This window comes from Acanthochromis polyacanthus, chromosome 7 (genome assembly GCF_021347895.1).
Source record: "Acanthochromis polyacanthus isolate Apoly-LR-REF ecotype Palm Island chromosome 7, KAUST_Apoly_ChrSc, whole genome shotgun sequence".
NCBI lineage: Eukaryota > Metazoa > Chordata > Actinopteri > Pomacentridae > Acanthochromis > Acanthochromis polyacanthus.
This window is the reverse complement of record NC_067119.1, coordinates 6722866-6735383: the sequence shown is the minus strand read 5'-3', so window position 1 is coordinate 6735383 and position 12518 is coordinate 6722866. Positions and strand designations below refer to the sequence as shown.

Sequence of the window (12518 nt, the reverse complement as noted above, 5' to 3'; positions counted from 1 at the left end):
AATGGATGGATGTTATCGTTAAGCATGAACATTTTAGTGTTTATCCTATCTCACATGATGCTGCAGCCAAAGGGTTTATTTTAACTTGATGGTCCATATGAGCAGATCATACGATATTTTTTAGGTTGTTATATTTTTACAATAGGTCTGCTTTGTCATAGAGCCTGAAGTTCATGCCAGTTAACTCTGAATCCAATATGCTTTCAGTTTCTGTAGTGTGGTAGTTAAAACAGTGCCCTTGATAATCTGTGTGAATGGAATCTGTGATCGTTTGTTTTTGGCTTACCCTGTTCTTTCATCCTTTTCCAAAAGTGTGACTTTATAATGTGATTCATGCATCTACCCACGCAAACTTCTGATTTTGCTTTGCCTTTGATTTTTCCTTTGGACTTGTTAAAGAGCACTGTCTGTAACGAGGAATGTTTTAAAGAGCCTATAGTACGTTTTTTTGGGGGGGTGTTTTTCGCTTTCTTTCAGGTTGTTTTAGTTTAGCTAAACTGCAAATCTGCAATTTTTTTAAATCCTGAATTTCATGCCAATTGGAAAAAAAAACTCCTGCGTCTTACCTGCTGAAACACCTCGTTTGAAATCCACAGTTTTCTTCTGTTACTTAATGATGTCATCATGTAATGCATTTGCATAATTCCTGCCTGTTGGCTACTTTAGCACTCAAAAAAGAGCAAAACTAAATATTTTTTCTTGCTAGGGCTGATTCCACTAGAGCTGCATCCCTATACTCATAGATCTGAGGTGAAGCAGCTAACCAATCAGAGTATTCCCAGCTTTTTAGGAGGCGGGTCTTAAAGACACAGAAGCTAAAACAAGTGGCTGAAAAGGGGTGCTGCGGCAATGTATAGCATGAGAAAAAAAACTTGTTTGAACATTGAAACATTCAATCATAGTCCAATAAACCATAAAAAAGAAATTATGAACTTGTAAAATGGATAATATGAGATCTTTGATGAGTGATCTCAAATACATCCCTGCTAACTGACTTCTGATATATGTTGATATACGTTTGTGATATGTTTGGAATGCTGGTTATTGATATTCGGTGTCAGAATTAACACAAACTCCAATGCAAAACATGGTTGAAATGCCTTTGATTATTTATTTGTTTCACTTAAAGATAACTTTTTAAGATTCATCCTTCAGCGTTAATTTGCCATGATAAAAATGCATTCATTTCTTTTGGGAAACTGTTAAAAAATTAACAGTTTTACATACTGTAAATTGCAGATTATTGAATCTAATATATGTTGTGAATCTTTACATGGCCCATATGAGCAGATCATACAGCTTTCATGATACATTTTAAGTCTGAAACCAAATAGGGACTCTGAATTGCATTTTTGAAGCTCTGAAAGACACATTTGTAAAATTACGTTGGAGGGAAAAAAAGCCCAGTATGTGCAGAGAAACACCATGAATCACATGTCATGTTCAGACGGAGCTTCACTCAGCCTCCACACCTTAGCTCCTCATTTGGACTGGATGAGTTCAGTTTGTTTTTACGTTACTGTGTTATCTGGATAGTTGGAACCTTTATTTTTGCCACAAACAGACATGACCGGCTTCTTATTGCAGGAAATCTGAGGATGGCAGGGAACCATTACAAAGCAATTCAGTGCCAAAGTGTCACTAATGATATGGAGCCGTTGTTAGGAAAGGAGGTGGTGATTGAAAACAGAAGGCTGCAGGAAATGAATCACAACCAGAAGGACCTGAATACATCTAAAGCAGGCGATCAGAAAACACACAGATTCTCCTGAATATATTACATTAGTGCATCTGCCTTTGCGTTGTTTTATATTTTATGCATGTTTCTACCTGTGGTGTTGTTAGAAAGCACAAGAAGGCAAGAAATATTTAAGTTGAATTAACTAGAAATTAGCAAAAACTATGCTGCATGCATCATCTGTTTATATGAGCTAAGCTTGAAAAGCTAAGTTGATTTGACTAAATTCCTGTTTTACAGTGTTTATATGTTGGAACAATACAGGAGGCTAAGATCTTCACTTCTACAACTTTCTTCCACTTAACTTTATGTGATTTTGAGGCCGACAAAATTGGACTCACACTGGCCCTGTACGGTCATTAATACTGATGACTTGTTTTATATATTTTTGGGACTTTTTGTCAACCTTGTTTCAATAGTTTTATGTCTGTGATTTGGGAATAGAATACAATTACTTTATAGATCCTGAGAGCAATTTCTGTTGTTATAGTAGCAGAAAGACCTAAGTGAGCATCGCCACAAATACAAATAAAAACAAAAATAAGTAGAAATATGCTGTAAAGTAAGTTAATGGGGAAAAAATAAGAAATAAAGACAAATAGACTAGAGTTTAAGATGCACAGTAAAATGTAAGATACTGTATCTTACGAGTAAAACTATGAAGTGGAAAATACCTGTAAAGTGCAAAAAATGTAATTAAAAAAAGGCAAATAAAGGTCAAATCAGCGTTTTAAACATGGATATTTAATTTTCGCTGCTTTTTCTCCCATAAAATTAAAAGTCTCATTAGATTTTCAAGCAGCTCGATGCATAAATTTACACACCGATGCAGATTTCCTTGGAAATTCCGAGCTGGTTGAAGCAATAATCATGTTGATTTGTGATCCTATCGGCCTGTAATTTTAGTACTTTATGCTGATTACTGCGGGGCATGAAAAGGTCTGCAGCCTCCTTTAGTAAATGTCAGAGCATTACGCTGTGACACTGATTGAAAATCAGGTTTTAGAGGAGCGTCCGTGTTTCCGGCAGCAGATTCACCGGCTGCTTTGTTATTATTATTATTATGAGTATTATTATGTGCCTCCTACAGTCTGACCTTGTGTTTGTGGCGTCGTGTTGCAGGCCGGGATGATCCGGACCGACTCAGATGAATACTTCATCGAGCCTCTGGAGAAAGGAACCCAGGAGCTGGAGGACCAGGGGAGGGTCCACGTGGTTTACCGGCGCTCGGCGCTGCTGCAGGAACAGTCGGACATCTCTGTGGACTACCAGCTGCAAGGTAAGAGGACGTTACTGTTGCTTTAACCCTCGTGTTGTCCTTTGGGTCAAAATTGACCCGTTTTAAAGTTTGAAAATGTGGGACAAAAGAAAAGATTTTCACAGTGAAACTTCTGATGTCCACATTTTCAACATTTTTGGCAAATCTTTGACCATTTTTTGGATAAAAATGTTTCTTTAAGAACATTCGCACAGAAATCTGGATTTTGGTAGATTTTTTTTATGTGACTGTTCTTAAAGAAAATACTAGAAATTGTACTGATGTATGCATAATCATTTTAGATATTTTTATAATTTTTTGGAAGATTTTTACCCATTTTTTTGAACATATTTTCTTGCCAAATTTGGCAAACTTTCAGGGGAAACTTTTAAGGAATTATTGGAATTTTTGTTCTGAAGGTTTTGCAAATTTTCAGAAAATTGGGGAATTTTTTGCAGAATTTTTGGATTTTTTTGGACAAGGAAACAGTATTTATTGGTGGCTGTAAATGAGAACAACAGGAGGATTAAAGGAGTCTTCACTGTGGTACAAATACTGAGAGTACTTCTGCTGCTGCTGCTGCTGGTACTTCTTCTGTTCTGTGTGGTCAGTTTATAAATGGACTTCACCCTCAGATGTGGGTCAAAAACAACCCAGTGTGGTAGTTTCCTTGCAATATGTTTGTAATATTCCAGCTATTCCACAAAAAACATGTTTTTGATATCATTCCATTTGAGTTTTTACGTTACCTTTAAGAGTATTTTGTCTTCTTTTCTTTTAATATTTGCTTGTCTAGTTTTGTTTTGTTGTCGTTTTGAATATTTTGATTAGTTTCTGTGCCTTTTTTTCCTCACATGCCCGAAATGAAAACATTCATTCTTACTTTTGACCTCGAAAGCATCCAATCAACGCTTTGTTTTTATCCCATATAAAACGAGACGCAGAACGTGTTCAGCCTCCTAACATCACTCACCACTTCAAACTAAAGGACAGAATGCAAGTTTAGGAAGATTCTCCTTCAAAAACATCAATTTCAGCATTTTTTCTTTTCATAATCTTGTGTTCATAAATGTGTGGGGCAGAAAACATCTGCAATCCAGCCGGCCTGAGGTAATATCTTCACAATAATAACAATCTTTAAGGTGGACTGCAGAGATGTTTTGAGGTTTCTATAGCACATAAATCAACCAGTATTCTCTAGTAATCTAGTGAATATTGTAATTTTTAGTATTTATTTGACATCTTTCAGTTATCCAAAGTATTTTGAAGGCAAAAGAAAAAATAAAACACACAAAAACGAAGAGTTAAACAAACAATGAAATCCAGAAAACCTAAAATAATGCCTGAAATTGAATATTGATGAATATTAATTTATTAACTTCTACCTGCTACATGTCTGTAAATCTCATATCTGGCTGCTTCCTGTTTGTAGATCAAACTAAGGTCACATAATCATTATTTTAATTATCTACCTGCTGTCTAAACCACATTTCTTGCAAATCTTCACAGAAAAACCAATCAAATTAAAAAGAAAAACACACATTTTAAAAGATGTTAAACCTTCACAGCCACAGAGCTGCTGAGCTGAAACGTCTCCGAAAAATATAAATAAATGCAGAAAAGACCGAACCCCGCTTTAGTGACTCGACGGACGGCAGACAAGTTTTTGTTGCTTTTATTTTCCAAATCTCGTCGGTCTGTCAGGAGTTAAACGAAGTGAAGTTTTTATTACAATCTGATATGAAACTGGATGATTTTTATAGTTATTTTCATTAATTAAAATGCTTTATGGCGCAAAAAATAGCTGAATCTTTAAAAAAAAAAAAGAGTCCACTTGTTAGTTTTTCTTGAAAATTCAGCCTTCTTTCATTTTTATCTGTGAATGAACAGATTTAATTATTAATACGTCTCAATGTGACCAACAAAAAGACATTTATTGCAATACTCAGTTACAAAACAGAAGCACTGAAGGATAGAAGGGGAGCAAACAATGAGTAAAAAAACTAAATTTAATTGCTGGCATAAGTAACATCACACGCAGACGATCCAGCTGAGTAGTTACTGATTAAAAAACGGTTAATTTTCCTTTTTCCTTCCACGCCTCCTGCTCCAACAGCTGCGAGTGTTTCCTCTAAATACTTACTTTGTCGTCTATTTCTGCCCAACAAACGTCGCTGCTGCTGCATCACCTCCACCGAGAGAAAACCTCACCCAGTTCTAGCTCCCAAACAAACAGCAGAAAATGTGTTTATGTTAAAGCGTCACACATTACCCGCAGCTTTAATGTGACAGAAAACATCCCACCGATGCTAGAAATGTGTTTTTAGAGATGTTTAGATAAACAGAATCTTGTGTTTAGAGTAAACGGAGCTGAGGTGCTGGTTCTGGTCCAGACTCTGAGCTGCATCGTGATTTGCATGTTTTATTTATTTATTATTATTTATTCTGTCCTGATGAATCCACACTAGCAGGATGTTCGTGCTGCTTTTTCTTTGACATTTTCTGCACGCAGCTATCTGCCGGTGAAGGCGTCGCTCTGATTGCTGTTATGGAAATCGCTTTCCTCAGACTGAAACCTGCAGAAACGCGTTTAATCAATGTGTAATTCTCACACCAAATTTGAGATTTTATTCTCCCTCCGCCAGGCAGAGTTAACGCTTATTTACCTGCAAGTTTTGAGATGGAGTTTCGTGGATGGACGCTGTTGGAATCACAAGTTCTTCATTTATTAAAGCAAAAAGGACGGATTTAGCGTCCAAATAAATCCCAAAATATCTACAAAACTCAAAGTTCTTCAAGGTAAATAAACAATGATTTTAATAAATAGTTTATTAGTTAAATAAATAATTTGTGAAGTAATGTATAAAATATAAAAAAACACAAATAAATTTATATTTATTTTCATTTTCAGCAGAACATTATCGAATTTTGTGAATGATTTTTATACAAAACCGCAACAAGGAAGAGCTTCGACGTCTGACCTGAATAAGAGAGCTCAGGTAGGACGGGTTATTTTCATTGTGGTTTAGAATTTTAGCAACTGGAAGTCATTGAAGCGATCTGAGCAGTGGGGTGACCTGAGCTGTTTCTGGCTGGTTGAAAACCAGACGTGCTGCTGTGTTCCGGATCATCTGCAGAGATCTGACCGTTCATGAGGGGAGGTCTGCCAGTGAGGAGGTTTAGTAGTCGATGTGTGATGCTAAGAGAGTCTGCACGTTCAGACAGGAAGGGTGTGATCTACCTGATGTTGTACAGGACGAGAGGACACAGCCAAGCAACAGAAGCCGCATGAGCCTTGAAGGTTCGCCGGTCATAAATTATGACACCCAAGTTTGAGTCAGACTTTGTGGGTTGATTGAAGTTGGATGCTGATTTCTTGTTGAGTAGAGCGACTGGTTGGGATGAGGAGGAGCTCAGTCTTGGAGAGGTTGAGTACTTGATTGCACAACCATTGTTTTTGATGACACGAGTGGCCTAATAATTCTTTTCCATGACTGTATATATAAAGATTATTGATCAGAGTTTTGAAATGTGCAAAATATTCATTAAATGTGTTGATGTGAATCGAAACTTTGGATTTGGTGAGTTCCACTGTAGAAATTTTGCCCCAAGACAGCTCACATTATAAAGTGGCGTTATATAAACAAGAAAAGCACTCAGAGAGCTCAGTGCTCCACCGAGGCTGCTCAGTCGTAACGTTTCCGACAGCTGAAATCTTGAAAAGATTTTTGGCAGAAATCATAGCGCTATGGAATGTGTTATTCAATATAGATGTACCCATAAACAAAATGACCTTGCGCTGAGCACAGGCGTGTGTTATTCATGTGTATGTTACGCACGGATACTGAATCACATGACCTAAATATGCAGCGGGCGACGGGAATTGATGGGACTCAGAAACAAACCCACAATTTAATGAATTGTTCCTTGTTTAATTTCCGACGGATAAGTCCTGATAAGTCCACAGCGGTGGATTTGTAGTAGGATCAAAATCATGTGATCATCAGCAGGCAGCTGATGTAGTGTTCACTTGTTGTCATGGTTACAGTGACGCCGTGCCGCTATCTGGCAGTGATACAGAAATCTACAACAAATCCGTGGATCCAGACTATAAGCTGCATCACTGCCAAAATCTAATCCGGTGGTCCTTGTGTCATTTCTGAACTTCCCTGAAAATTTCATCCAAATCTATTATTCCGTTCTTGAGTAACGTGACAGACAGACAGACAGACAGACAGACAGACAGACAGACAGACAGACAGACAGACAGACAGACAGACAGAAAGACCGATGCAGATTGTCACATAACTCCGCCATTACCTGGTGGAGCAATAAAATGTAATTGAAAATGTTTTTTTTTTTTTTAAAACAGTGATCTGTCAGATAGAAGGTGTATTTGATTCTGTTTTTCTTGCTCAGACTGAGGAAACGTATTTAACATGAATTCTAACCAGCAAGATCAGGAGCAATTTAAAGAAAACCTGATTTTTCTAGTATTTTCCTTCATTTTTATCAGGACATTTGTTGAATGTCCTTTAACCAAAACTAAAGGATTTTAAACCATCACACTCTGTTAAGAATTTGGGCGTAATCTTTGACTCTGAGCTTTCTTTTATTCCACATATTAAAAACATTACAAAGATTGTTTTTTACCATCTTAAGAATATAGCCAGAGTCCGCCCGTTTCTCTCTCAGGCGAGCACAGAGGTGCTGATGCTTGCTTTTATAGCTTGTCGTTTGGATTACTCTAATGCCCTGCTCTCTGGTCTTCCCAAAAAAAGTATATCGAATCTTCAATGATTACAAAATTCAGCCGCACGAGTGCTGACGAGGACCAGAGGGCGGGAACGTATTACACCAGTTTTAAAATCGCTGCATTGGCTCCCCGTGCGCTTCGGGATTGATTTTAAGGTTCTTTTATAAATGTTTTAATGGTCTTGGGCCTTCTTATTTATCATACTTACTTTTACCATCTCAACCCTCTCGATCCTCTCGGTCCTCTGGGGCAGACCTTTTATCTATACCACGAGTTAGATCTAAAACACACGGGGAGGCGGCATTCGGTTACGATGGTCCCCGTTTGTGGAACAGCCTGCCGGAGAGCCTCAGGGCTGCAGAAACTGTTGATATTTTTAAAAAGAGGCTCAAGACTCATCTTTTTAACCAGGCTTTCAACTTGTTCTGATAATTCTTAACCCTTCTTCTTATGCTTTTTATTATTATTATTATTATTTATTATTACCGTACTTGATCTTTGAACTTTTAGGGTTTTATGGTTTTACATATTTTAATCTTTATTTTAACTAATTTTTACATTATTTATTTCAGTTCTAGTGTTCCTCGGTGCCTCGCCTTGTCTTGATGATGTCATGTTGCGTGGGTGTGTGCATGTGGGGTAGAGAGTTTAAAAAAAAAAAAAAAAAATTCTATTTTTAATTGTATTTATTTATTGCCTTCTTTGTTTTTGATTCTTGTAAAGCACTTTGTGTTGTTCTGCATGAGAAGTGCTACACAAATAAATAAAGTTTGAAGTTCGATCTAGTAAATTAAACTGTCTGACAATCAGGTGAATTATGACAGGCGGGCAGCAAAGGGTTAACAGCAGGTCTGGAAGGTGCTGCTGCAGATTGTTTGCACTGTCCCACTGGAACCACATCAGCTGTTTGACTCTTCCCCTGATGTGATCTTTTGGTGTTGATTGGATTTCTTACCTTGAGCTGTCTGTCGTGTCGTCCGGCTGCAGGATTGTCAAATTGATTTTTCCAGACACGAGGAGCCTCTCGGTGGGGAAAAACGACCCATGCGGGTTGAACTCGGCAGCTTCCACGTGTTTTTCTGTATTTTTGAAGGTTGCTTCCATCAAACTTTTTGTTGTTCTGATCTCTGGAAGCCCTGGATTCTCACTCAATCCACTTGTGCTGGTTTTCATAACACCGAGTGTATTCATCGACTATAAAGAATTGATCACTGGCGGTTTTCACGTCTCGGAGTCTGAGGTTTACGTGTTTGTACAGATGTGACCTTTAGTATTGATTGTGCGGCAGACAAGGCCGAACATGTGATGCGACCCCCCCCCGGAGATTTTTAATGTTTAATGTCAGCAGCGATGTTGAATAGTGTGAACTCGCACCGGGAGGCAAAGTGTTGAATTTCCTGAACCAGCATCCGACGAGGTGAGGCTCGGGAAAATGTTTTCTCTCGCCTGAAATCCTCCTGATCTCCGTGGAGTTTGCAGTCAGGGTGCTGTTTGCGTTTCAGCGCCTCTTACTTCCTGTTGTGAGGCGCGAGACTCGGACTGTAAGCAGCCGGCTGTGTGAAAACAAAGCCGCTGAGGAAACTGGATCTTGATTGGTTTCCCAGTGATGAGGAGCGGAAAAGTTTTTCACACACTGAAGCAGGTTTATTTTCTTGCTGTAACTTTGCAGAATTCGATGAGGGCTAAGTTAGACAGTCAGAGGCTTTTTACCGGCTTGGCTTGGGTCCATTAGAGGGAAGAATCACTGAAAATCATTGCAAACTTATTCGACTCACCTTTATCCGATAACAAAACGTTTCTATCCTGAGGCCTGTGCTACGAATTTTAGATTATCGAGGGAACTTCAGGTTGAATTCTGGGTTTTCAGGATGATGGTTAACTTGTGTTGAACTCCTAATATGCTCCAGAAAAAAGTAACTTCTACTGATCAATTAATGCTCAAATGTCCAACTTAGTGGAGCTTGATGGAAAGATACTTCTCTGAGGAGTTTGTAGAGCTGCAGTTTCAAAGCCCCTGCATTGGTTTTTAGGCCTTTTTACATCAATATAACTCCTAAAATAGACACTGATAAAGCTCTAAACTCTTATCCTTCTTGAATTTTACTAGATTTGCGGTAAGCATGCTTTTCAGTTTGAAGTATGATTTAACAATAATAAAATCAGCCTTTTTCATCCCACAGTGGGTAAATTTGCAGTGTCGGCACCAAGGGGACAATGCAAACATGTAGGGAGCATCAGTGTAAAATACAAATAAACAAAAAGTTCATTCATGGTTTTGGCTGCATCGGTTCTGTTGTTTAAGCCCATTTAATGTCATGTAGGATTCTAGTTTGTTTTTGTGAGAAATGCAGTTGGTCATCTGATACCAACTCTTCCTCTTTCATAGCTAAGAAACCCTGGTTGACTGAGCTGATGGCCAGCATCCTAATCTGCTGTTTGATTAATCTAGATAACGAAAAGATGTCCTGGGTATGTTCAGCTTGATTTGTATTACAGGCTTCTGGTCTCTTCCAGAATGACTTTGCCTCCATCCACAGGTCATGAGAGCTCAGTGAATGGTTTGCGGAGTTTGAAAATGATGTGAATCATGTGTTCAGACCTTCACAGTCACCAGATCTTGACCCAGTTTAGCTCCAGTTTAACAAACTGTGGAAATAGCTTATGAAAGGCTGCTGTTTATCCCTCCAGTTAAGGTCTAGAATCTGTGTTCAAACACCTCACAATCCACTACAAAAGTGTGTTTTTTTAAAAAATGCCTGTCACATTTTCTTCAGGGTTCAGGTGTCATTATGTGACTGAAGGCTCCAGATAAGGTCCAGTGATAAAAGCCGACGGTGCACGTGATGCAATTGCAGCTGCTGTCACTCAGAAACCGTGCATGACCTCTTTGATTTTCCTCTCTGACTGATCGTCGATGACTTTGACGCTTTCCCAGTCGATGCGGTTTTCTGCAGCTGATAAACAGCCCAGTGTTAAAACAAGTCAAGGCCGTGGTCGTTCTGTGAGACAAATGCGCTACAAAAAGTCTGTTTTGTCTTCTGTTCATGAGTAAACAGAATCAGGGCTTTTAATGTAAAGTAATAACCACAAATGTGTGCTTGCTGTTGCTCACCAGATGGCATTAAGCTGTCCTGAGGGAGGCGTTGGCACTCGTGCTGCATCAACAGACTGAGTTTTTTCACACTCGTTTGAAGTTTTAACCTCAATATCCACCACAGCTGTTAAAAGTGATGTCAGGTCTCGCTGGGTGAAGGCTCAGAGGGAAAAAAATCGAAGAGGTTCTTGACTTCTAAATGGATTATCAGAGATATAATTGCTTAGCTTGAGCTTGAATGCCTTTTCCAAACCATGTTTTAGTCGACCGCTGCAGCAGCCTCCGCTCTTCTGGCTTCAAGGTCCTGCAGAGCATCGATGAAGTCAGACACTGATCCTACAGCAGATCGATGCAAAGAAAAAGTGCTTCTTCTTTAACATAATGAAAAACCAAAGAACCTTCCTCAAGTTCTTGTAGCAGTTTTTGTTCAAGTCAGACGCACGTCTCCTGGTAGATTTTCTAACATAAAATGACATATTTTTATTGTTTACCTGTCAAAAGAGCCGCAATTAATGGTTATTTCCATTGTTGATTGGTCTGTAGATGATTTTCTTGATTGGTCTATTAGTTGTTTGGTCTATAAAATGTCAGAAGATGGTGTAAAATGTCATATTAGTGTTTCCCAAAACCCAAAATAGCCCTCAGATGTCTTTGTTTTACCCACAACGCAAACATATTCAATTTACTGTCATGAAGGAGGGAAAAAAAACACAAACTATTCACATTTACTAAGCTGGATTCAGAGAATTTTGACTTTTTTCTTCAAAATTGACTCAAACTAAAAATCAACGATCAAATTAGTTGGTGGTTAATGTATTAGCTGAGATAAAAATTAATCAAAAGTTGTAGCTCTGCCTGGCAGTTGGATGGATGGATGGATGGATGGATGGATGATAGATGGGTGGATTGATATAGATAGAGAAATGGATGGATGATAGATGGGTGGATTGATGTGGATGGAGAAATGAATGGATTATGGATAGATGGATAATGATAGACAGATGATAGATAGATAGATGAATGGATTGATGGATCATGCATAGATGGATGAATTGATCTAAATGGAGAAATGGATGGATTATGGAGAAATGGATGATGATAGATTAATGGATGGATGGATGGATGGAAAATGGTAGAAAAACCAAGTTAAGGTGCAAGAAAAACAGACAATGCTGGTATCATTTAAAAAAAAAAAGACCATTAAAAAGTATAGTTACAGTATAAACATACACATTTTTAATAAAAAAAATAAGCATGTAGAAGAAGTGCTGCAACTTTACAGAACTGTAAAACTGTTTCTCATCAGCAAGTCCATGTGTTGTTGCTCTGGAGCTTTCAGTCACATCCCATGATCCTCATCAGCAGGGACATTTTACATAGATGTGATGGAGGTGTAGATTCACATTTCCATTTTTTCTGAACACATTCTTCAGTGCATTTTTTGTTCTCAATCATTCCAAAGCTTTGCAAAGCTGCAGGATGGGGTTGAGGTCAGGATTCTCTAAAGTTCTTCCACACCAAACAGAAAAGCTGTCAGGAAGTGAGCGATGTCCACATGCTTTTAGCCGCAGTGCGTTTCCAGTTTGTATCCTCCAGTACTGACAGGGTCACCTCGACTGTGGGAACTGTGCCTGTTGCTGCCTCGCCCATAACAAAAGATTATCCCGCCGTT

At 38.4% G+C, this 12518-nt stretch overlaps 1 protein-coding gene across 1 annotated transcript in view; it reads left to right on the top strand.

The window, feature by feature from the left end:
- Positions 1-12518, top strand: part of adamts3 (ADAM metallopeptidase with thrombospondin type 1 motif, 3) — a 214131-nt gene that overhangs the window by 46330 nt on the left and 155283 nt on the right. Inside the window, exon 4 of the mRNA XM_022195042.2 lies at positions 2861-3017. Coding sequence (XP_022050734.1) covers positions 2861-3017 — 157 coding nt within the window. The remainder of the gene's footprint in view (positions 1-2860; positions 3018-12518) is intronic.